At 38.7% G+C, this 24,012-nt stretch overlaps 1 protein-coding gene across 1 annotated transcript in view; it reads left to right on the top strand.

The window, feature by feature from the left end:
• Positions 1-4,616, top strand: part of PLCB1 (phospholipase C beta 1) — a 454,738-nt gene extending 450,122 nt beyond the window's left edge. Inside the window, exon 32 of the mRNA XM_088134740.1 lies at positions 3,954-4,616. Within this exon, the coding sequence (XP_087990866.1) occupies positions 3,954-3,971 (18 nt within the window). The 3' untranslated portion in view covers positions 3,972-4,616. The remainder of the gene's footprint in view (positions 1-3,953) is intronic.
• Positions 4,617-24,012: the final 19,396 nt, after the last annotated feature.

Below are 24,012 nucleotides of genomic sequence, written 5' to 3'. Positions count from 1 at the left end.
TTCAATGCAATTATTATGCTGGTTTGCTATGGTTGTTGCACACAGTAGGGAGTTTGGGTGAAGCCAATTAAAAAAAAAAAAGCTGCTGGATGCTAAAGCTGCTTACAATGGGTGTGCTGGCATTTATTCCTTCCACTTCTCCAATTATCCCTCAAAATGGATAATCTCAGCTAAGGAACCATTTCAGTTTATTAGTGGGAAATAGTTTGCAGGCTGATCATGCTTGCAGTTACTTGCTCTGCTTATAGTACTCCACTCAAGAAATTCTGCAGCATTAGCTGCCAAATATAACAGGAACAGGAGTTCTCCTTGACTATAAAGTCACAGTTTTGAAGTGCAGACAAAAGGCTGAACAGGAACAGCTTGTTTAGCCATTCTACTAATGCAGGATGCAGTCAAACATTGGGATCCTTATTTTGGTGTGACCCAGAGAATGTTTAGACAATCGTAAGGAACAAAGGCAGGCTTTCCCATTGGAAGATCGCAGAAGTGAGACAGAATTCAAAAAATCACTAGTGTATCATCACACACATATTTGTTTTGCTGTGGGTATGCTAGGGATGTGCAAAATATTCCTAGCTCAAATGGTCTACTTGAAACAACTGTTTTGAATGCTGCCAGTTTGGAACAAAATATGACATGTGCCAAGAGGATTTTTCCCCCCAAAGAGGGACATTTTGTTTTCATATTGTTTTGATTGTTACAAAGTCCTGAAACTGGCTAATTTAGAAAATATCATGGAGACCCAGGGAATACCTTAGACAACAAAGCAGGAGACATAGTTTCCATCCTTGCTGCCATTGGTTGAACCTAACATTCAACCAGAATCAATCTTCCTGTAACTTGAATCCATTATTCTTGTCTTGCATTCTGGGATGATCAAGAATAGCTCTTGACCTTTTGGGTGGCACATTTTCAGGTAGTTAAAAATGTTATTCTATCCTTCCCAGTCTTCTGCTGTCAAGGCTAAGCATTCCTAATTCCTTTAATCTTCGGAAGACTTAATATCTAGTTCCTGATCATTCTTGTTGCTCTTCTTTGAACATATCCCACATTGTATCAATCCTTAAAGTGTGATATCCATAATTAAGGATAATATTCAAGGTGGGGGCTTCAGAACCTGGAATACAGTAGAATAGTTACTTTCTGTGATGTAGAAATATTTATGTTGATGCAACCTAAAATTGTATTTGTTTTTTTTTTTGGTAGCCTCATCACGATGCTGACTCATATTCCTTTTGCAATCAATTATTCTTCCAAGTTAGTATTGACAAGCCAGTTATCCTCTATTCTGTGCATCTGATTTTTGTTTCCTCAAGGAAGAACTTTGCATTTGTCTTATTTCAGCCCGTTTCTCTAGGGTATTAGTGATATAATCCAATTCTGTGTCATTTACAAAGTTGACCATCCAAGTCATTAATGAAAATCTTTGTCAGTTTCAAGTCTAGGATTGAATCTAAGAATGAATTGGGTGGCATTCCAATTTGAATGAGGGACCATCGATGAGCACCAAATATTCCTTTTGAGCAACTATATGTCCACTTCATACTCATGCCCCTCAGACTGTATTTAATTAGCTTATTAATCAGAATGAGCCGCAATGCAGCACTCCACACTTTGGTATCTATAGATTTCCACAATCTACTTAGCAAGATATCTGATCAAAACTGAGATAAGATTAGGCTGGCATCTAAGATAAGAGTCTTGATAAACTCAGGGTGTCCTTTCAAGAGGTTTACACATTAATCACAGTTATCTGATGGCACATATCTTCTTGATAGAGAAGACTGAGCCAGGTCAAGTGTCTTGAACGTTGCAGGCAGAACACCAGATACAAACGTCTGGACTGTTCGCGTGCATCAGAAAGAGGCTTGCTATTAATGTTGAGTTTTCAGGATATGAAATGGCAAAAACAGTATCCCTTTGTTTCTTGAGATTTCTCTGCAGCCTGCCAAACGCCAAAATGCGTAATTTATGTGTGCATTAGGAAAAAGCCAGAGAAGTGTATTTTTGTCATTGTCATGTTGTTTATGGGCTGTGCTGAAGTTCATCCGTTGCTGCTGCTTGCATATTTCAAGGCTCAGTTCTGTGGCTGTTTGTGCAGGCAAGAAAATTGCAAAAACGGGTGCTTAAATGTTGTTTCACCATTTGTCATGGGAATGGTTCCTTCATTCTCCTGAGCAGCCAAAAGTCTAGGATCTCATGTCAAATAGACCCTGGGAATTCTGTTCCTGGTGAGAATTGTAGATTTCAGATCATTTCAGTTCAGAGGAGAGGAGAGGATACCTGACCAACGTATGATACCTAACCTGTTGCAATATGAAATGTTGGGATCTGCCAACTTGAACTCTACGGTGGCATCAAAGCCACCACTGAAGAGAAGGTACTGCTGATCAACGCTGTCTCAGCTAGCAGCAATTTATAAACAGCACATTGTTTGAAAGATTATTGTTAAAAAATCTACTGAGACTAAGTTGGGTAAGATAAAATATATATAAGGAAGTTGCACTTGATACATATATAAGGGAAGTTGTGTAAAAAGCTATATATAAGGGATTGCTGTGCAGATGTAGGCACATTGAACAGAAAAATAAGAAACTGGGGAAAATATTGATATCAGTTATGGATTTTCTTTTATTTTTAAGGATTCGTAGAACAGAATGATATATAAAGAGGTACCACAGGAAAACAGTTAAGATTTCCACCGATCATCCCTAGCCAGCAGGGATCAAGTTCAAGGAAATTTGTTTAAAACAGGAATCTGCCTTAAACAGCATACATACTGTAAGTAGCTTAAGGAAAAAATAAATGACAAAGTAAACTACGCATGTCAGGAAAACCTATCGACCGTAGCCCATGTTTGCGTGAGCCATCATGACATTAGCTAGTTAAATGCAGGCTTCCGCATCTTACTTTATTCTTTGCCTAGCAATAAAATCAAAGTCCATCCACCACATAATTGGGGGAGGGGGGGAGGAATTCAAGATTTTCAGCAACCTGGGTAACCAATGCCTCACCCCGCCACTTTCTGGCACTGAAAAATGGCAATTGCCTCCAAGCAGTTCATGGTAATGAGCTGTGCCTCTGCTTTCAATAAACGTGATGACAGCTTTCACAAGTCTTTCTCTGTGACTTAATACAAATCTTCTGGACAACTTGAAATATTTTTCCACTCTGACACCATGACAAACTAGTTCCCGTGGGAAAGAAGAAAGAAGCGCTATTGTATCCACTAATGAAGTTTACTGGACTTCCTCAGGAGAAATTTAACAAAAGATATTTGAATTTTGTAGGCTGCTAATTGATTTTGCATTGATTCCATAGGATCCTCTATTAGAACAAAATGTAAACAGTGCTCTTTATCTAAAGGAGACACATACCTTTTAGTACGCTCAGGTCATTTGAAGACACATAGCCAGGTGACCTTCTGCATGGATGTGCATACATAGCAACTGAAATGTTTCTAACTGCAACATGCCCCCAGGATCTGAACATTATTGCTATATATTGTTCCACCACTGGTGCAATTTGGCTGATGGAGGAGAAAGGGGCTGTTTTTCATAGGAGTCACTCTAGTTTCAAATATTTCAGATGGCTGCCTGTCTATAGAATCCCATAGGCCTGGGCTGTGCCTTTTTGATTCTGGACTTGTGGTGGGTTTGGGTTCAAAATCTAGCACCCTGGTTCGGGCATGTTAGACCAACACTGGTGGGGAGACAGGCTGTGGCGTAAGGCTCGTTAGTCCTTATATGAGCATGTTTAAATGTACCAAATATCACTAAATCAGAGGCCCCTAAATAGCATCCTTTGTGGAATGAAACACAGCAATACGTATATCCAAACTTTGATAACCAATGTAGTGCTTGTTCTCCAACTCTTATTTGAAATAATTTTATACATTTGCAAAAATGGTTTTCTCTTTATTGTCATATATTCTCTTTTTCTCCCCTCAGTTCTACCATGGATCCTAATAGTTTGTCCCAGACAGAGGCAAACAATCAAGTCAGATCTCTGCCCCAACTGAAAGTAATCTTAGCTGTCCACCTGCTGGCGCCAACAGAATTGCCCTTCGAGATGGAGCTGCATCGTTCTCTAACTGCGTGGCAGACAGGGGGAGATGTGAGAAGTCCCTAAGTTACTATGACTTGTCTACTTTGATCTCACCCAAGACAAAATAGAGGGCAGCCTTTGACTGCATGCTTTTTTAAAAAGATGCCAGGGAAGAAAGGCCAAGGTCCTTCCTTCCTTATATATATATCTCCTTATACATTTCTTTTATTTTCAGCTTAACAGTAAGATTTCCATGCCACACTGATTTGTTTAAAATGTGGTCTGTTTAGATGTCTTCCTCTTTTCTTTCTCACTGTAATGGTCACTGTAGGAACTCATTTAAGAATTTCTTTTTCCATCAGGATACAGCATAAAATTCCCTTCTCGTGAGTTTGTCGAAATCCTTTTCCCAGAAATTCTAGTGACATGCTTGATTATATTTACCTTTTCTTTTCCTAAGATTATGAGACCTCCAGCACTATGTGATTCCTCCTAGTTTAATCTCACTGACCTATTTTACTGTATCAGCTAGAGGGTAGACAGCCAGACCCCCTTGTTCCATCCTTTCCCTTCTGAAGCAGGACATTGTTACCAAGCAATTCAGAAATATAAAGGAGATTCTATTCCTCTATTATTATTCATTCTTGTTTTTGAAATTTATTTCATGACAGCATCATTCACATTCTTTCTTTCTTTGGCAGTGCAGTTTTACCCTCCAATTATTTTTACCCAGATGCTCTCCACTGGTTTTCTCAGATGCCTGGTACACTGAAATGCTTCTTCTGTTGCAATGATATAACTTACATTATTCAGTTTCTGCATTTCAACAATGATAATTATCCCATCAAAGCTCAGTTATGTCTATCAATCTACAATTGTTTCTATACTTAGATATGAAGCTCCCTCACTGACATCATTTGCATAGCCACTCTGGGTTTTTGGATAATAGGCTCCATAGCCTACTTTCAGACAAGAGACACACTGGCACAAATATACATTCATAAGACCATGTGGATGGATGGATGGATGGATGGATGGATGGATGGATGGATGGATGGATGGATGAGAGAGAGAGAGAGAGAGAGAGAGAAATGATAGATAAAGTATAGATGTTCTGCAGTTTGACAAAGATCTTGCCATTGCACTGAAGGTTGCTATTACATTTAACCCAAGCAGCCCATTAATCCCAAGTAAAGAAAGACATGGACCAAGAGACCAAGTAGAAAAAGCCAGGCCATAAGAACAAAATGAAGCTCATGTGAATATATTTTGATTGTGAAGTGCTCTTGTTGGCCTTATCCTTTTCCTATTCCACATGGCCTGATAACTTACATATCTGCAAATCACTAATATGTTGCATGCTGAATCCATTGCTACCCAGTTTGTGCTTTATTCAGACATGTTTATAGTCTCCTTTTCTGTTGTGCTTTTTTATTGAATCTCATTCCCAGTTTACACTGCTCATTTATTCATTTATCCCTTCTTGCTGCATTTAGTCACCTATACCATACAGACAGAGCTGGCTCCAGCAACTGCACTAAGTGATGGTCCCCACAATATTCACAATACGTTATGCATAATAAGAAGCAAGGGAAGCTGAGATCAAGGGAGCTAATATTTAAAGAAAAAAATAGTTGAGAAAGTCCGCCATGTGCTATCCTTTTCCTTTTCATTTACATCACTGTTTTTTCCCATAGGGTCCTTCGATCTATCTCCATTAACCCCAAATCTTTCCCTCAATCTTCTCTCCCTTGGATCTAGTGAGAAATAATAACAGTAAAAACATATTGGGGCAGTGACACTTTTAAAAACAGTAGTACTTGTCCCTGAGGAATTAATAAAGAAATGATTAAATGGCTCAATCTCTATTTTCAAGCTCGCTTGATTAAATGTCCAGATAGTTGATAGTCTATGGGAATGAGGAGAAGAAGTCTGCAATGTGTAACAAGTTACCTGATAGAAAACCCCTTTGGGCACAACGAACTTCTAGGAAACATGCAAGAACTGGATTGTAAATACAGTGCCATTTGGGCCACTGCCACCATTCATTCTTCTCCAATCTGTAACGTTACTAGAAACCAGCAACACAATCATACCACTGTGTTTTTGTAGAGAGGCCTAAGTCACTAGAAAATGCTGTTGAATTAGAAACTTGATTTCAACTACCAAGAATTTCCAAGAAAGGAACACATTCCTTTCTATGCTCTTCATTAGTTAGGCCCTTTAAAAATGGAAAGTTTTGTATCTCTTTTAGTACTTATCCCTGATGACTGAGATTATCTTAGTCCATTTTCTTTTCTGAAGTCTTTTTCAGTAAGACTTGCAAAAGACTTACTGACCTGCTTCAAAGGACCATGAGTGATGAGCAAACACACCAACCTTTCTTTGCTTGCTGCCGCTTGGCTGTATTATTAATTTACTTTTTAAAAGCACAAGAGAACAACAATCAATATATGTGAAGTGCAAAGGCAAACTTGTTGATGCTACCAACTTATAATTCTCACATGTGGTGATGCTCCATTTCCCAGTGACCTTTGAGATAACAACTCCTATTGGCTGGAATTAGATGGAAGATTCTCTGGGGTCTCCCAGCCATGAATAATATATAGCATCTCCAAAGCTCAGCATAGCAGCATTAATTGCAACAATCAATGGCAGCATTCATAAACCATGAACCTATGGTCTTCCTGATATATAGCAGTAATCCTCTTGCCAGCATTTACTGGCATTTCTAAAAGGATTTATTCTGAGGACATTAGCACATGTTCGTCATGCCTTTCTAAAAGCACTTCCTTTTCTCTGTGATTTATGTCACTAGCAGTGCATAATTCCCGACTCATTTGCGCTTAGCTTGGAAAAAAGTGGGTTACAACTCAATGAATTGCAGTTAACAGGGGACACATGAGCTGATGCTAATCAGTGTCGGAGCTTCTGACTTTGTCCATAAATGTACATTTGTTCATTGTTCATGAAATCCAAGAAAAACATGTAATTGTGAAGATTTGCACCCTCAAACCTGTTTTTTTTTTCTTCTTCCCCACCTGCTTACACTACTCTCTTCAAAGACCTTTTGCTGTTCTCATACTTTATAGTAGGTGAACAGCAGCTGAAGAACAAGCCAGTTTGTTGGCTGTGCTGCTGGAAGAGATGGTGAGGGTACTTCCATCTAGCAGTAAGACCAGCACAACAAATTGTATCTTGCCAGCTTCAGTTAAGCAGACAATGATCTGGTCATCATGGTCTTGCATCACCTATAACCAACCACACATTCCAATATTCCTTCCAGTCTTGGAGTTTTGAATTAGGAGGCGAGAGTGAATAATTGTTCAAGTGTTGAGATGATGTCCAAACTGGACATGTTTGGACATCATACTTGTCATGTTTGCCCTTCATAGTGGCACAGTTAATACAAACCATGCAGACTCTCAATATTTTGGAGTGGATTATGCTGCAGGAAGACAACATGGACCCAGCACCTATGCCACACATTTGGATCATGATTAGTGAGAAGCAAGTCAATCTGGCAATTTCCATGTTTTGCATAATTTCTCATTTTCCTAATCAAATGACTCATTTCTACATTAGTCTATAAGCTGACAAAAAAAAGCATAAACCTTTATATACATTTTCATATACATTTCTCCTAATATAATTTCATTGTAGGAACATGTTTATAAGTAATTTCCCGCTAATGTAATATAGTCTCATGCATACTTAACTTCTAATATGGCCCATTCTTAAATTTTGAACTCATCCTAAACTTTGGAAAACAGCAGATTTCAGATTGGGAATGTGCTCCATTTTGCACACAAGTTCAGAAGATGCTGTTTGGGTATGTTTGGACTGATGGAATTTTTCCTCCATCGCTAGTCTGGTTTCCTCTCTGCAGAGAAAAACAGTCGCAGGTTTCAGATAAGCATCTTAATTTAAAAAATAGAAAAGTTTCTAAGTTCATTATAAATACAATAGTAATAAATAGAGATTGTCATTTGTTAATTAGTAACTACATTGGGGAGCAAGCAAACAAGTAACTTTTCCTTTACATTTTACATAGGATAAGAATTTTGCTGCATTTCTGTATCTGTACTTTCTGTACATTTATAAAAGAGAAAATTATAGAAATTTGGATCCCTGCATTCTTGATGATCATATTTACCACTGAGTTCAAGCATGCATCACTGTTAAATTCAGCTTTTTATGGACAAGAGCCAAAAATAATAATTACTGATCAGTAAAGATGGTTAGGGTGTTGGGTGATATTGTGACAAGAAGTGACCTGCTCATGTTCTATGACTTTTTTGTACAAGTCATGAATAACATAAAATAAAAGAACGGAACACTTCCTCAATATGTATGTGAATTCAGTTGTCACCACTTTAACTCAAGCAGAATTCCAGCCATCTAAACTCAACAATAGACAGCTGTGCTTCTTTATGCTGATGATGATCTATTTTCTCTTTAACTCAAGTTGGCCTTAGAAGAAGTCTTTGAGCCCTAGCTCACTGTAGGGAGGAGAAACTCATAGCAAATTACTCCAAAACCAAACTCATGTCTTTTTCTCAGGATCTTAGATGCTGTAAACATCTATGGCAGATAAACAATAACAGAATAGTGCTAAGGCCATAACTGGATATCTTCCATAATTAAAGCAGGCAAGTACATATCTGTTGGATAAAACTCTTTAAAGCCAATTGCATCTCCCAGATGTTAAATGGCTATCAGGTATGTACACTTAATAACTTAAGCACCATCCAGTCCAGATTCCTAAGAGCATTATTTCAGGTACATTGCTGCATTTCAAATGTAGGAATCAGGATGGTAGACCTCTCTTTTTGGACCACTTTAGTGTCTTGTCCAAACCCAACCCTAACCCTAACCCTATATTAGAAGGAAGGTATAACAATGCCCCATCTGCAGAGTGAACTTGTGCTAGTCCACGTGTTCCTTCAACTTGCTTCCCACTCTCATAATTCTACTTGTAATCTGAAGTTCCACCTATTCCGAGGTTGATTTAGTTTGTTTTACATTATCAGACCAGAAACTTAACATCTCCAGAAGACTTGCAAAGTTACTTACAGCTACTTTATGCAGAGAAATATTACCTTAATTTTAGAATTTATAACCAAGTAAAAAAATATGCTTGGTATGTTGTTTGTATTCTTTTTGTCACATGTGACTGGTCATTGACTGCAATAAAGTTATGCACACAACTGAATATTAAATGTTTTTTGCATGTAAGAAGTCAAGCAAGGAAACTTACCAAAAAACCTGCACAGTATAATTAAGTTCACAGAATCATGGCTGGATAAATAGGAGATAGCACAACTTAGTTTTATTTTAAAATTCATTCATAAATTATGTCTTATGTCTGTGGTTAAAGATAAAGAGTACCTGGAAAGATGTAGGAGTGAAAAAGTAAAATAAAATTCAGCCTGGTCCAGAGAAGAATGACCATGTTTCTCATAACAATACTCAGCACTATGACATAGAGATGGTTGTCATCTCTCCTGCAGACAAGCCGCATCATCATGAGGTCACAATGGCCAATCTCTCTCCATTTTCTGCCCTGGGCAGCTCCCTTTGGCCAGCCTATCTCACTCAGGCAAGCAGGATCATAACAGCCCCTACTGTGGACTCCTTCTTCAGGTAAGCAGCAGGAGTATAGAAGATCACCATAGTTGTCCTTGCTTTCAAACTAAGCATATCAGTATGCACGTTTGAAGCCAATCTCTCTTGTAGGTCACATCTGTTTGAAGTACACTGACAAACTGAGTGCACTTAATCCTTTTTCAACTCTTTATGTTTAACATGGGAGCTCCAAGGCTACATTCTGCAGACGTCTGAAAGCTGCAGGATTTGCTTTATCACTTTTTAATGCCCATTATCAACCAGTAGACAAGAGACTGTGAAACCAATAAACCCTTTGTCCAAAACTGCCTACACCAACCTGAATTTGATGACATCAACTGCCTCATGTGGGTCCTTCTTTTTTTTTGTGAGAGAACTTGCCCCCTCCCATCTGCAATCTAACCAGACTTTGGCTGAGGCTCAAGAGCTGAAAAATGTAGTTTTCTGAAGAGGTCAGTAGAGCAACTGAGGTTCTTTCTTGAAGAAAGGAAGTGAGATGCTGGTAGTAACGCAAGCACAGAAATATTGATACTTACCCCAGAAATGTTTTTGGTGAAAGATCTAGACTTTCCTGAGCTAGAAGATTACAAGCAGCAAGTTAGTCTTGGAAACCCTGAAATAGAAGAGCAGGCTCCTATACCTATAGCCTTGCACCTATTCCTTCAGTTTGCAGTGAGCTTCTCTCCATTTCCCAACCTTTATGCTTGGAGGGAGCAGAGAATCCAAGTTAAATTGGTGGTTAGGAAAAGGAGTGACCTGAAAAGCAGAACTCATGAACAATCAATTTCTCATGGGTAGCCAACCTTTCATAACTGAGCGTTGAATACTGTAGGGCTCTGAAATCTCACCTTTATAAATTCTCAGTTGAGGTCTCTGAGATGATGTCTGTTCACCAGCCACCTGCTGGCTCTACTGAACTAGATGTCCTTTGTTGAACTTGCCATGCTTGTGACTTGGCTTCATTTGGATTTTGTTTTGTGCTAAACAGATGAGCTTGGGGTGCATCAGAGTAGCAAAAGTGATTTCTGTGACCTGTCATGAGCAAGTGCTGCAAATATTGTTCAGAACAATATCTGCCACATCATCATTCCTCAAGTTGATGCCTTCCAAATATATTTGGACAGCAATTTCTAAAATCCCCATTCTGGCTGAGGAAGTGTTGCAGCTGCAGCCTCAATGCATCTAGGGTGCCAGGTTGGGGAAAGCTGTGCTCCACTAAGGACAGATCTGCCATCTAAAAAAAGTCTGCCATGCAATTCAAAAGCTTGTGACAGGGATTATTCCTGCAATCATCCAAATGAGTGCACAAGTAAATCATGGTTTGAAGCCTATTACACTTTGTCTAGTTGTGTTCGAAAGTGATTCTTCACGTTTCAAAAACATATGGAGCAAAGGGCAGGGCTGTGCATCCTGGTCCCATCTACAACACCCTGTGCCTACCTTAGTGTGGGAGAAGAAGCCTGAAGAAGAGTGCTCCATAATCATACAGAAGAGCTGATACATTTTCAAACCTTAGGCCAGTGTACAAATGTGGAGTGGCACCCAGGAGAAGGGTTTTAGAGGCCAGGCCAGGGTGTGTGACCCACGGTTCTCTCTGCGTATATTTTGACCACATACATGGTCCATATTTTTTCCTTTTATGTATTTTAAAACCATGGTTGTTGCTTATTCATATCAATGGCTCCAGGCAGTTTACAAATATTCATATGGCATAGCAATTATTAGAACTTGGCTAAAGCTTAGAGTTTTAAACTCCTGGGGTATAGAGAGTAATACCTGAATGGAATTTCTGTCCTCGCTATTAGATGTCAGATATATACAGCTCACTTCATTTTATATATGTATATTTATATATATATACATACCTGTGTTCTTTTACTTGCATTATTACCAAATAAATATAAACTGATGGTGGTATTGTATGAGAGAGTTCCCTGTTGAACAATGAGTTTGTACTGCATTCTTCATGAATAATGTTTATTTTAATAGGACCCTGTATGAAATGTCTTGAAGAAAATATTTTGTCTTCTGGAGTGCAATTGGAAATACACTCTGACATTCTGGTCAGTATATTTACTCCTGAAAAAGAAGCTATTAGAATATGTGGTTACTAAATGAGTTTAGGAAAGGCTTGAATCAATATCCTGTATTATCATATTAGGTGTTCTGTACAATTCAAGGCAGACATAACCATGATTACATAGCCCTGTTTCAGTACAATAAATAAATATATTTATTGCAGTATCCAGCCTTTAGTACCAAAAATCTGCTGGAAGCAAACAAAATATATTTACCTTAATCTCTTGTTTTTTAATATTTCAGCCACATAGTTTGTTAAAGTGGAGAATCAACTTGTTGAGTAACAGTCCGCTACCTGTAAATTTAAATATAAAAAAATGAAGAATTTAGCAAAATCAGCAAACAAAATATTAATAGCTTGAGATAAAATATTAAACTGTCAAGATTAAAAGTGGATGTTTCCATTTTTAAGAGACATAAACGTGATTGTAAGCAATTACATTTTGCTACGATTCACATCATGTGTTTAGCTTGCTAAGAAAAAAAATCTGAATTACTGATGAAGCACATCAAATTGTTGATAATGAAGCAATAGTCTGTCAGATTCTTTTAAAAAGATGGTATGGTAAGCCAAACCAGTCATTATAGGAATACAATGTCACAAGCCAGTTCAGATCTATCCACTCAGCCCAATGTTATGCACATTTAATCAGCAAGAAATATTTCTACATTTAATTATTCTACTTGATTCTGAACAAGGTGCCCCCTGAATAACACTTGCCTAGTAGGACTTTCATATCTGGCCTGCAAAAGTCTAGGTGGAATCATAGAGTTCTGCTTGTCTTTGCTGCCATCTAGTAGTCATCCAGATTTCTGCAACCCAGATTGGGTAATTCTTGCCCCCAGAGGTGAGATTGGCCCCTTCACTCCTGGCCTTCCGGAGAGACCTGAAGACCTCGCTCTGCCACTCGGCTTGGGGTGGGGATGGAAGACACCAAGCATGGGGATGGCTAGCTCCTTAAAGGCCTGTCGTCTGCCACTCTGGAATCCATCAGTCTCTTGGACTTTCTCTTTTCTTTCGGTAATGCTTTGCATAGTTTTCATGTTTTATGTAATTTTATATATATATTTATTGTTTTAACAGATTTTGTGAGCCGCCCAGAGTCCCTTATCAGGGGGAGATGGGTGGAGATAAATCTAATAAACAAACAAACAAATAAATAAATTCTACTCATTGATTTTCATGACTAAGTAGGAATCTAATATTTGCAGCCAGATCTGGTAACCACACCTTCAAGCTTTCAGTGGCTTCCACTGGGCTGGATTACAGCTGGTTCTGATCCACAGAGATTAAGGATGTGGTCACTCTCCTGCATGCTTTGTCCCTTCCCTTATGTTTTTATGCAACATAATCCCAGAAAGGCTCCAGCTTTATGCAGGTGTGCTTGCAGGGACAGGAGCATGGACAAAGGTGATGGCGCTGCCAGATTAGTCGCCTTCACTGTGTCAGAAGGTTACCTAGGCTGCCAGAAGCTCTCATTTTCTACTATTCAAAAACACACTGGGATCTTCCATAGCTACAAGATGCCACTGGCTATGTAAATCTTTGCCTTCAATGCTTGGAGCATCAGAAGGACAGGAGTGGAACATGGGGGAGGGGGGAAAAGCTCATGCTTGCTACATGAGAAATCATGCTTCGTGATAAATCAACATTTTAACAAAATGCTTGCACGAGGGTCCTGAGCTCATCTGGGGTTTTTTGACACAGCAACATTGTTCTTAGATGCTTTATTATTCATTGCCAGCCTCATTAGCTTCAGTGTGGTGTCGCTTTGTTGTTCAACATCTTCTCTGTGAGCCTGGCTCAGTGTTGATGAGTATCAGTGCATAAGACAGGCTCTGCCTCACTTTATTGCTTCCTGCCTGTCATTTTTGCCCTCTGTATTTGTGGCTTGTTCCCAGCTCTTTTCATGCCTTTGTGCCTTGCATTTCCCTCTAGCATGTTAGTGTAATTAGAAAGAGACATGTTCCTTCTCCTGGCTGATGTGCATTTGCTCATAAATAAGTCAAACAATGTCCTCCCAAGCTGGGAATAAGCTCAGCATGTTTCTGACTCAATCCATGTTGACTCCAGCCTGAGCTCAAAGCCCCCTCCCTTTTCCCTTCAGCCCCACTTCTCTGACTGCTGTGGCTGGCTGGTGATGGCTGCAGGAAGAAAGATTAAAGAAAGCTCTTATCCTTCTGCCTCAACAGAGTTCCACTGTTCCTGTGGTTGGGCATATTACGTTTTCTTTTTCTCCCTGGATTCTCATCAGCTTTGTGTCTTTTGTTGTTCTCGCTCTCTATAGGCTTGAGTCATCCCTACTCTCTTTTAGATCTGGGTCTTGCTTCTCATCCACCTGCATGAGCTCCTGATTCACTGTTTCTCTGCCTCCTGAGTGACAAGAAGAGGCTAAGAATGGGTAGAGCCTGGGAAATACTATGCCCCTACCTCTCGCTTACCTCCATTACATCCTCCAGTCCTTCATGTGCGCATCAACCCTTCCTCTTCTTTTTGCTTCTCAGAGTTCTTCCAACTGTGACATTGCAAGTTTGGTGGATGAGGGAAAACAAGAAGACAAGTGTTCAAACAAATACTGTGCTTGTCTTCATTACATTTGTTCTAGATCATCTGCTTTCTTTCCTACTTACTTCCCTCTTTTCCTTTATATACCCCCTCCTTTAGCTCCACTATTCCTGACTGCTCTGATCTAGATCCCCAACTTTTATTGATAGCAAGCATGATAGCTGCTTTTTCGGAGATTCACACAGCTCCTGTGAGCTTCACCCCTTGTTCCCATCAACCAGCCAACTGCATTTCCCTGTTACTAACAGCAGCAGGGAAACAACAAAGATAACTTAGAAAGGGTTAATGAAAATCTCCTTATGCTCCAGATGGCTCTTTCCCTCCTGTTCATAGGGATGAGAAACATTTGATAGGAGATTACCGGAGAAAGATAAACTTATTTATTTATTTATTTATTTATTTAACCTTTTCATATAGCCGCCCATCTCACTGCAGGTGACTCTGGGTGGCATACAACAAAGCTAAAAACAGTCAATGATGCTTCTGCCCTCACTAGCAATTTTGAAGGAGTGTGAATATGAATTTGGCATGGCCCTCCCCACCAGGCTCTCCAGCTGGGGCTCCCCAGAAGCCCGTGCTCAGTTGTAAAATGTTGCCCATACCCAATTCAAATCCGACTTCCTAATAAAACAACCCAGTCTTTGCTTTTCCTTAAGCTCAGACTGCTATCTTCTCCCAGCCAATTAGATGCTTAAATTCACTCATAGATTTTATGCTGCTAGACAAATTATGAATTATTCTTTCCCAGTAGCAGTTTAAAATGTTTGTGAATATTTGATGGAATCACAGATGAGTCAATAGCTAGTATTTGCTGATGGCTGATTGCCAGTTTTTAGTTTATTACATATGATATATTTTAATGCAACCTTTATTATTCAAACAATATCTCAATTTTCCTAACAATATCATTTCCTACTGGATGTCATGACAATACTCTATATTTAAACTACAACTTTTATTGCACCGCTATAATTCCTCAGTGTGTGTGGTTCTTTTGTTTCTAACAGACTTTCATATTAAAACTACACACTGTGTATAGTACATCTTTTGGAACTACCTACAGAATTTTTTTGAAGTTAATATTTAGCATGGTCCAAGCAATTTCCTACATGATGTCACCTTCCTTTCCTATGTATCAAAGTCCCAATAAAAATCAGGATTCTCCCAATAGAACAATAAATAATAAAAAATAGATATTGTTGCACAGTGTACAGTTAATGTAGCATGTAGTTGAGACCTCAGCTTCAGTGCTTGCTTTAGTTACTTGTGCAGTAAGTGAAGATGTAACGTTATTCAAAATTCATATGGAATCTAACTATAAATGGAAACAAAGATTTTAGGGTATGAAGGGAGGAATTTTGGTTACAGAGCATCATTACAAACATGCACATAGGCTAGAGAACAGCCAACGTGACATCACAGCGCAAAGATTCCTTATTAGTAGTAAAGGTGAGAGAAACTACAGCTGTATTTTTAGAAGGCGGAAAAGTGCTAATGATACGACATCTGGAAAAAAAGTTTAAAGGTTTGATACAGCAAGTTATGCTGCAGCACTATTTCAGGCAATATCACCTTTGTGCAGTGGAAAATTGACATTTTGAGCTAAGGATGTATGAGTCACCCAAGAACTTAGCGGAGATGCCTTTGATTAGAGATTAGGCAATGCAGGTTCCCATTATCTAGCAAAGGTAGTATAAATTGATTCCAAAGGAAAGCAGCTTGATTTTAGCCCTGTGATTCCAGCAGGGACTTACAGCCATAATTTATGGCATTTGCCTGCTTCTGATTACCTTTATGAAGAAATATCCCATAGCCAAAATGAAGATCTTTTTTACATTGCAATTTATGGATACTTATTTTTCAGGTTGTGCTATAAAATGATGAAAAGTTATTTTGACATGTTCAGTTCATTTAAAAGACATCCATTCCTAAGTTTAAGGAGTGCAGAACTATTTCTTTACTCTCTTTCCAAAAACTTTGATTAGAAAACTGCTGTCGAAGTTAATAAAGTTTAAGCTTCTGGTCCTTTGTACCTAAGTCTAATTGAGTCAGGAGAATTCTGTCGGAATATTTTGTTCAGAGGATTGTTCTGCCACTGTGGTATCATGGATAATGTGTTGGATTAGGCCTGGGCTCCTATCCTCACTGAAATCAAAACAGAAATGAAATGACATAGATTTCCAGGCTACAATCACACACAGACACACACTCTTCTATAAAGCTCCTTCCTAATTTGCTTAAATTCATTTGTATTAATTTACTTAAATTTAATTGCTTTTAATTCATTAATTGGGAAATTACTTAGATTTCCTACATTTTGAGCAGAAAAAATGGCTTCAGTACATGGGTAGCTCATTCTTCCTGCTGAGGAAGAAACGTGGACTACAAGTCCCAACATTCTTGTTCATAATTGGACACTATTCATTCCAATTTCCACCAAATGCTAGTTCTCCATTGGTAGAAACAATATCATGTGTAATGATTTTAGCCATGCTTACATTTTTAGTAATATTGTGTGTGCATTAATGAAACACTGGCTCAGGAAAAGTATTGGCACTAGAAGATTCTCAGGACCTTAGGCAATCAGCTTCTACATCTCTGAATATCTTCCTGTATTTTAAAGAAATTTTCCAGTGCAGGCAGTGCATTAGAAGCTCTGCCATTGTTGAAGGCATTGAGTAATCAGGTATGGAAATATATCTGAAATGATGATCCAGCTGGTCACAAGTTGTCTAGTCTATCCTCTGGGGGATACAGTAAAATAGGTCAATGAGATTAAACTAGGAGGAATCACATAGTGCTGGAGGTCTCATAATCTTAGGAAAAGAAAAGGTAAATATAATCAAGCATGTCACTAGAATTTCTGGGAAAAGGATTTCGACAAACTCACGAGAAGGGAATTTTATGCTGTATCCTGATGGAAAAAGAAATTCTTAAATGAGTTCCTACAGTGACCATTACAGTGAGAAAGAAAAGAGGAAGACATCTAAACAGACCACATTTTAAACAAATCAGTGTGGCATGGAAATCTTACTGTTAAGCTGAAAATAAAAGAAATGTATAAGGAGATATATATATAAGGAAGGAAGGACCTTGGCCTTTCTTCCCTGGCATCTTTTTAAAAAAGCATGCAGTCAAAGGCTGCCCTCTATTTTGTCTTGGGTGAGATCAAAGTAGACAAGTCATAGTAACTTAGGGACTTCTCACATCTCCCCCTGTCTGCCACGCAGTTAGAGAACGATGCAGCTCCATCTCGAAGGGCAATTCTGTTGGCGCCAGCAGGTGGACAGCTAAGATTACTTTCAGTTGGGGCAGAGATCTGACTTGATTGTTTGCCTCTGTCTGGGACAAACTATTAGGATCCATGGTAGAACTGAGGGGAGAAAAAGAGAATATATGACAATAAAGAGAAAACCATTTTTGCAAATGTATAAAATTATTTCAAATAAGAGTTGGAGAACAAGCACTACATTGGTTATCAAAGTTTGGATATACGTATTGCTGTGTTTCATTCCACAAAGGATGCTATTTAGGGGCCTCTGATTTAGTGATATTTGGTACATTTAAACATGCTCATATAAGGACTAACGAGCCTTACGCCACAGCCTGTCTCCCCACCAGTGTTGGTCTAACATGCCCGAACCAGGGTGCTAGATTTTGAACCCAAACCCACCACAAGTCCAGAATCAAAAAGGCACAGCCCAGGCCTATGGGATTCTATAGACAGGCAGCCATCTGAAATATTTGAAACTAGAGTGACTCCTATGAAAAACAGCCCCTTTCTCCTCCATCAGCCAAATTGCACCAGTGGTGGAACAATATATAGCAATAATGTTCAGATCCTGGGGGCATGTTGCAGTTAGAAACATTTCAGTTGCTATGTATGCACATCCATGCAGAAGGTCACCTGGCTATGTGTCTTCAAATGACCTGAGCGTACTAAAAGGTATGTGTCTCCTTTAGATAAAGAGCACTGTTTACATTTTGTTCTAATAGAGGATCCTATGGAATCAATGCAAAATCAATTAGCAGCCTACAAAATTCAAATGTCTTTTGTTAAATTTCTCCTGAGGAAGTCCAGTAAACATCATTAGTGGATACGATAGCGCTTCTTTCTTCTTTCCCACGGGAACTAGTTTGTCATGGTGTCAGAGTGGAAAAATATTTCAAGTTGTCCAGAAGATTTGTATTAAGTCACAGAGAAAGACTTGTGAAAGCTGTCATCACGTTTATTGAAAGCAGAGGCACAGCTCATTACCATGAACTGCTTGGAGGCAATTGCCATTTTTCAGTGCCAGAAAGTGGCGGGGTGAGGCATTGGTTACCCAGGTTGCTGAAAATCTTGAATTCCTCCCCCCCTCCCCCAATTATGTGGTGGATGGACTTTGATTTTATTGCTAGGCAAAGAATAAAGTAAGATGCGGAGGCCTGCATTTAACTAGCTAATGTCATGATGGCTCACGCAAACATGGGCTACGGTCGATAAGTTTTCCTGACATACGTAGTTTACTTTGTCATTTATTTTTTCCTTAAGCTACTTACAGTATGTATGCTGTTTAAGGCTGATTCCTGTTTTAAACAAATTTCCTTGAACTTGATCCCTGCTGGCTAGGGATGATCGGTGGAAATCTTAACTGTTTTCCTGTGGTACCTCTTTATATATCATTCTGTTCTACGAATCCTTAAAAATAAAAGAAAATCCATAACTGATATCAATATTTTCCCCAGTTTCATATTTTTCTGTTCAATGTGCCTACATCTGCACAGCAATCCCTTATATATAGCTTTTTACACAACTTCCCTTATATATGTATCAAGTGCAACTTCCTTATATATATTTTATCTTACCCAACTTAGTCTCAGTAGATTTTTTAACAATAATCTTTCAAACAATGTGCTGTTTATAAATTGCTGCTAGCTGAGACAGCGTTGATCAGCAGTACCTTCTCTTCAGTGGTGGCTTTGATGCCACCGTAGAGTTCAAGTTGGCAGATCCCAACATTTCATATTGCAACAGGTTAGGTATCATACGTTGGTCAGGTATCCTCTCCTCTCCTCTGAACTGAAATGATCTGAAATCTACAATTCTCACCAGCCCCATTTTTCAAGGTCCAACTCTGGGCTCTGTTTTTGGGCTTTGCACGCAGAACTGGACATGGTTGAAGGAAAGGAAACATTTGATCCACAAGAAAAAGGGACTCTGACTCAGTTGCTGAGTAAATTGGATGATTCTCTGAATGGCGTGGGGAAGAAGATATGTTGGAGAAAAATAAGTTGGCACATTGCTTTTGGGAACTTGTTTTTTTTCTCCCTTCTCTGTGAATCAAGCCATTGCCTTAATTTGCATACCATATTAAACTTTGTTCATTTTACTTTGGGTTTGATTTGATCAGATTCTTCATTCTCACAACCCTTTGAACCATTAGCTAACCATGCTGACTGGGTTCTCATAAAGCATTGAATTACAAGATACTTAGTTAACCTGATCAAGAGCACCAGTTTTACTAGTGGAGAAAAGAATATTCCTAGCTTAGTTGTTTGCAAGGTAAGACCAAACAGCTTCTGTTCATAATAACAGTAGTAAACAATAATCATGGCAAGTTCAATGACAATGGTAATATTAGCAGTGCAATAATAATAATAATTGATGATTGATAATAACATTCCACCTTACAAACCCCTTCCAGACACTCTAGACAGGTATCAAGTCTCCCAAATTAATCTCTCCTTAAAATAAAAGCAGAAAAGGGCAGAAGCCCACATCTTCTGTATCTCCTTTCCCTAAATGATAATCAATTGCCTAATTTAGATAATACCCCTGCCTTAGTTAGCATAATATTCCAGCTATAAACTGCCCACAGAATATTTATTTAAATGCCGATATCCCATAAATGTCATGAAGCTGCTTCCCAGCAGAGCACCAAATACTTTTGTCTGCAACATGGAGGTGGCAATGTATAGGCCTGAGAACAATAGGTAGCTTGAAGTAGATTAAAAATAGTCACAGCCTGTGTTGAGTGGAGGAAAAGGATTAGCACAAAGCAAAAATCCAGTTATGAAGCAGCTCCACTGCTGGCCAATATTGTACCCCCACCCCCACCCCACCTGTATTGTGGGAAAGCATTGATGGTGGGTGGTGGCAAGGATCTCAGAACATGAGCAGATACTTCTTGAGCAAGTCTTAGAGCCTGGAGGTATGACAGGGGTACCAACTCTTGCATGGAGCCTGGAGGTTGGAATGGGTATCTAGGTTTTACCTGCTGAACTAAAGGATGAAATCTACAGTCACTCAACCATCAGATGAAATATTAACTGTAAAGATCAAAGTGTTGGTAGATCACAGGGCTGGACTATACAGAAATATTTTTTTGACATACTTCAGTATATTAATGGCTCTTCAACACATGAGGATGAACATAGATTATAAAACTGTTTGTTCTGAAATTCTTGGCTACTGACAAGTTCCTTGTCTAGAAGAAGTGTGGAGTTGAGAAAAAATTGGCTGTCTTCAGTCCAAATCAGTTCCCAAAGCTTTCACATTCCTTTCAAAGCAATGCAAATTAGGTGTTCCTTTACTTGCTTATTCCTTTGAAGAAAGTTTCCATGTACTGTAATATCCAGACATATTCTGGGGAAAATGTCCTGACAATACTATGCTTGGCTCTTCTCTTATTAGTGTTGAACTGCTAAAGGCTCCATAGCTCTGTTGCTGTCCAAGCCCTCCTAATAAATTTCTTGGGGGCCCATCACATGCTGGTGAACATTACAAGCTTTCTTTCGGATGAGTAACTTAACAAAGTTACTCATCCAAAAGAAAGCTTGTAATGTTGATGGTTCCAGAAATTCTTACTGTTTGGAAAATCTGTCTGGAATTTCTACTGCTCAAGATAGGGAATAGCAACACCAGTAGCTATTTGAGGAAAGGCAAGAATAAAACACAGAAGACAAAAGGTATTTCTAAACTCCCTTCTATATCAAAAAGTGGCACTGGAAAAGATTCAAACTAAGAAAGGACACTAATGATCTTAAGCAACATACACTCAAGGAGTATATTTCCGAACTATAGGATGGTGGCTGAGCCAAATTCTTATAACATTATCTCTTGACTTTGGTGGAATGGGAAAGTGAACAATTGTTGAACATAATTATTTATTATTCTGGAAATCATTGCATGTTCCTTTACAAATGAAGAAACATACTGAAATGCTTCCTAACACACACACACACGCGCGCGCGCGCGCAATGCAAAGGTTTCTTTAAGATCCCACTGCTTCCCTCAGAGATTATGTATCAGTGCAGTACTGTCTTTTAATAAAGATATTGCAGCAGTTAAAACAAGGAGTTTAGTATATCATGAACTTCAATCTGCAATTCAGACTGGAAATACAATCCTGTCCTAAACACGGATGGCTATGCTGTTTAAAGAATTTGAATTAAGGATCACAAAAATTAAAAAAAAAAAATCCAAATCCATAGATGATACCATTATTAGAGCCAGCCCATACTGTATGGTGAGGCAGTTTTTGAGATCTAAGGATTTCTTCATCAGATGAAGACCTGATGCCTACACTGTGTTTTTAAAATCTATCCTTCATTTATGCTAAAATGCTTTGTCACTAAAATGTGAGATGCTCATATAACAGAATGACTGAAGCAGAATTCAAAGCAAATTTATTTTCAAATGCTGTTTTTCTGGATGGCAAGTTGCCCATTCTAACAGTGTGTTTAGTCTTAGTCCAGTATTTTAACTGGTACTAGAACAATGTTTAGTCTACCTTCTGTAAATATATATGTATATGTATATAGTATATTGAAGTCATCATCCAGTATCATATAATAACGTGGATCTAAAATGATATGAAAAATCCACCAGGGTAAATTATGGCCATAGTTCATGCTCTAAAAGTGTTATACTCTGTTCCCCATTGTATTACAAATCAATCGCAATCAGCACATGTTTACCGTATATTGGTTAGCTGCTGGGAATTGCTGGTTTGGAAGCCTCCTTAGACAATATTAAATAGATCAGGTAATGTGTGTCTACAGCACAGTTGTTGGCTGAAAGACAGCTCAAAGGCAAAACTTTCCAGAAGTGCTCTAACAAGATGAAATACAAAGCTGTTAATAAGTATGATCGGCTAATGCTTACAGCAAAAATGGTATCTTCTCCTGAAAGAGGGGGGGCTTCAGCGGGCTCAAGGAAGTCCCGAGGTTTTTACAAGTGCAACCTCAACATTTCAAAAAGAAAAACTTGAAATGGGGAGAAGGGGGTCAGAGGCTAGAATGTAAACATGTACAATGTAAACCTGACAGTTTGCCCATCACCCTGACTAAAAGAGTTTACGCATTAATCTAAAAGAAGATGATTATACCATTTAGAACAGCCTTAAGCTTTTTGTTTCTATTGATGGGCATTGCGTAGTTCTTAGGAGTTCGAGGCAAGATGTTCCCCCCAAAAGAATTAGCTGGAGATGCTGAGAAATAAATCCAGGATCTTTTGCCTGCGCAATCCCTTCAACCATGTAACCTTCCCCGACAAAATGTCTTGTCCCATGAGAAAGTCTAAACTTTAATTCCTTTTTAATGACTAATTTGTCACCTTTTGTCCGAGAGAGAGAGAGAGAGAGAGAGAGAGAGAGAGAGAGAGATACACAGACACACACATATACACATTTGGTAATTTGTTGTCATGTAGCATATCATGAAATAGTTTTTTTTAAAAAAAGAGGAAAATTCTTTTGCTTTTGATAATTGAATACTTAGCAGTTATTCTCTGAATAGTTGATGTTTGTTAATTATTTCAAGACACTTTCCCTCTGCTTTGACATCTAGCAATAATTGATCCTGAGAAATTGGATTTTTCTAATATTTCACAGCTGACATGCAATTGCAGTTTTAGACAGTATTGATCTAAATCTTATGATATGGCTGTGCCAACGTTTGAAGTGGTGCTTACATTTGATGTGCAATCACTCCTTTGCCACAGCTTTACAAAATGGCACACCCTCCCTCTCTTCTTCCCCACACTTCTAAAAATAACACAGCCATGTTCCTTACTTTGAGACCTTGTTTGGCAGTTTCAGTCATGAAGACATAACTCTTCCAATTCTTCCAGTCACTCATAGGAATCACCAGGGGCTTTTGCTTGTGTACAATGTATGGGCAGAAGCCACTTCTAGCTCTTAGAACTGCTGGATTATGCTTCCAAGTAAACAGGTAGTCCTCATTTAGCAACCACAACTGCATCTGATAACTCAGTCGTTAAGCAAAGCAATCGCTAAGTGAAACCATGACTGTGTTTACAATCTTCCTTCAGTTTTCCTTTGCTTCACAGACCTGCAAAGGTCGTAAATGCAAGGACTGGAATGTGGAGATTCTGATTTAAGCCCAGTCTCAGCCACTGAAGCTGAATGGATGAGTCTCTCTGAGCCCAATGCACTCCCCTGGGCTACTGTTGTGGGAACAATTTCAATATTGCATATGTTGTCTTGAATTCCTGGAGGAGAGGTAGGATTGAAATCTAATATTGTATCTATACATACAAATATTAAGAGCTGGAAGGGTTTCTGAGATACATCTATATATTCATATATGCACATATATATATATACAGGTCTGTGCTTCAAGTTTTAAATTCTAAATTCATAACTGATACCAAACAAAGACTTAAATAGCTTTCTTGGACTTCA

Source organism: Python bivittatus, unplaced genomic scaffold (genome assembly GCF_059951505.1).
Source record: "Python bivittatus isolate LINGU-HERP-01145 unplaced genomic scaffold, Pbiv_v1 ctg000020_np1212, whole genome shotgun sequence".
Taxonomy (NCBI): domain Eukaryota; kingdom Metazoa; phylum Chordata; class Lepidosauria; order Squamata; family Pythonidae; genus Python; species Python bivittatus.
This window is presented reverse-complemented; position numbering and strand designations above follow the sequence as displayed.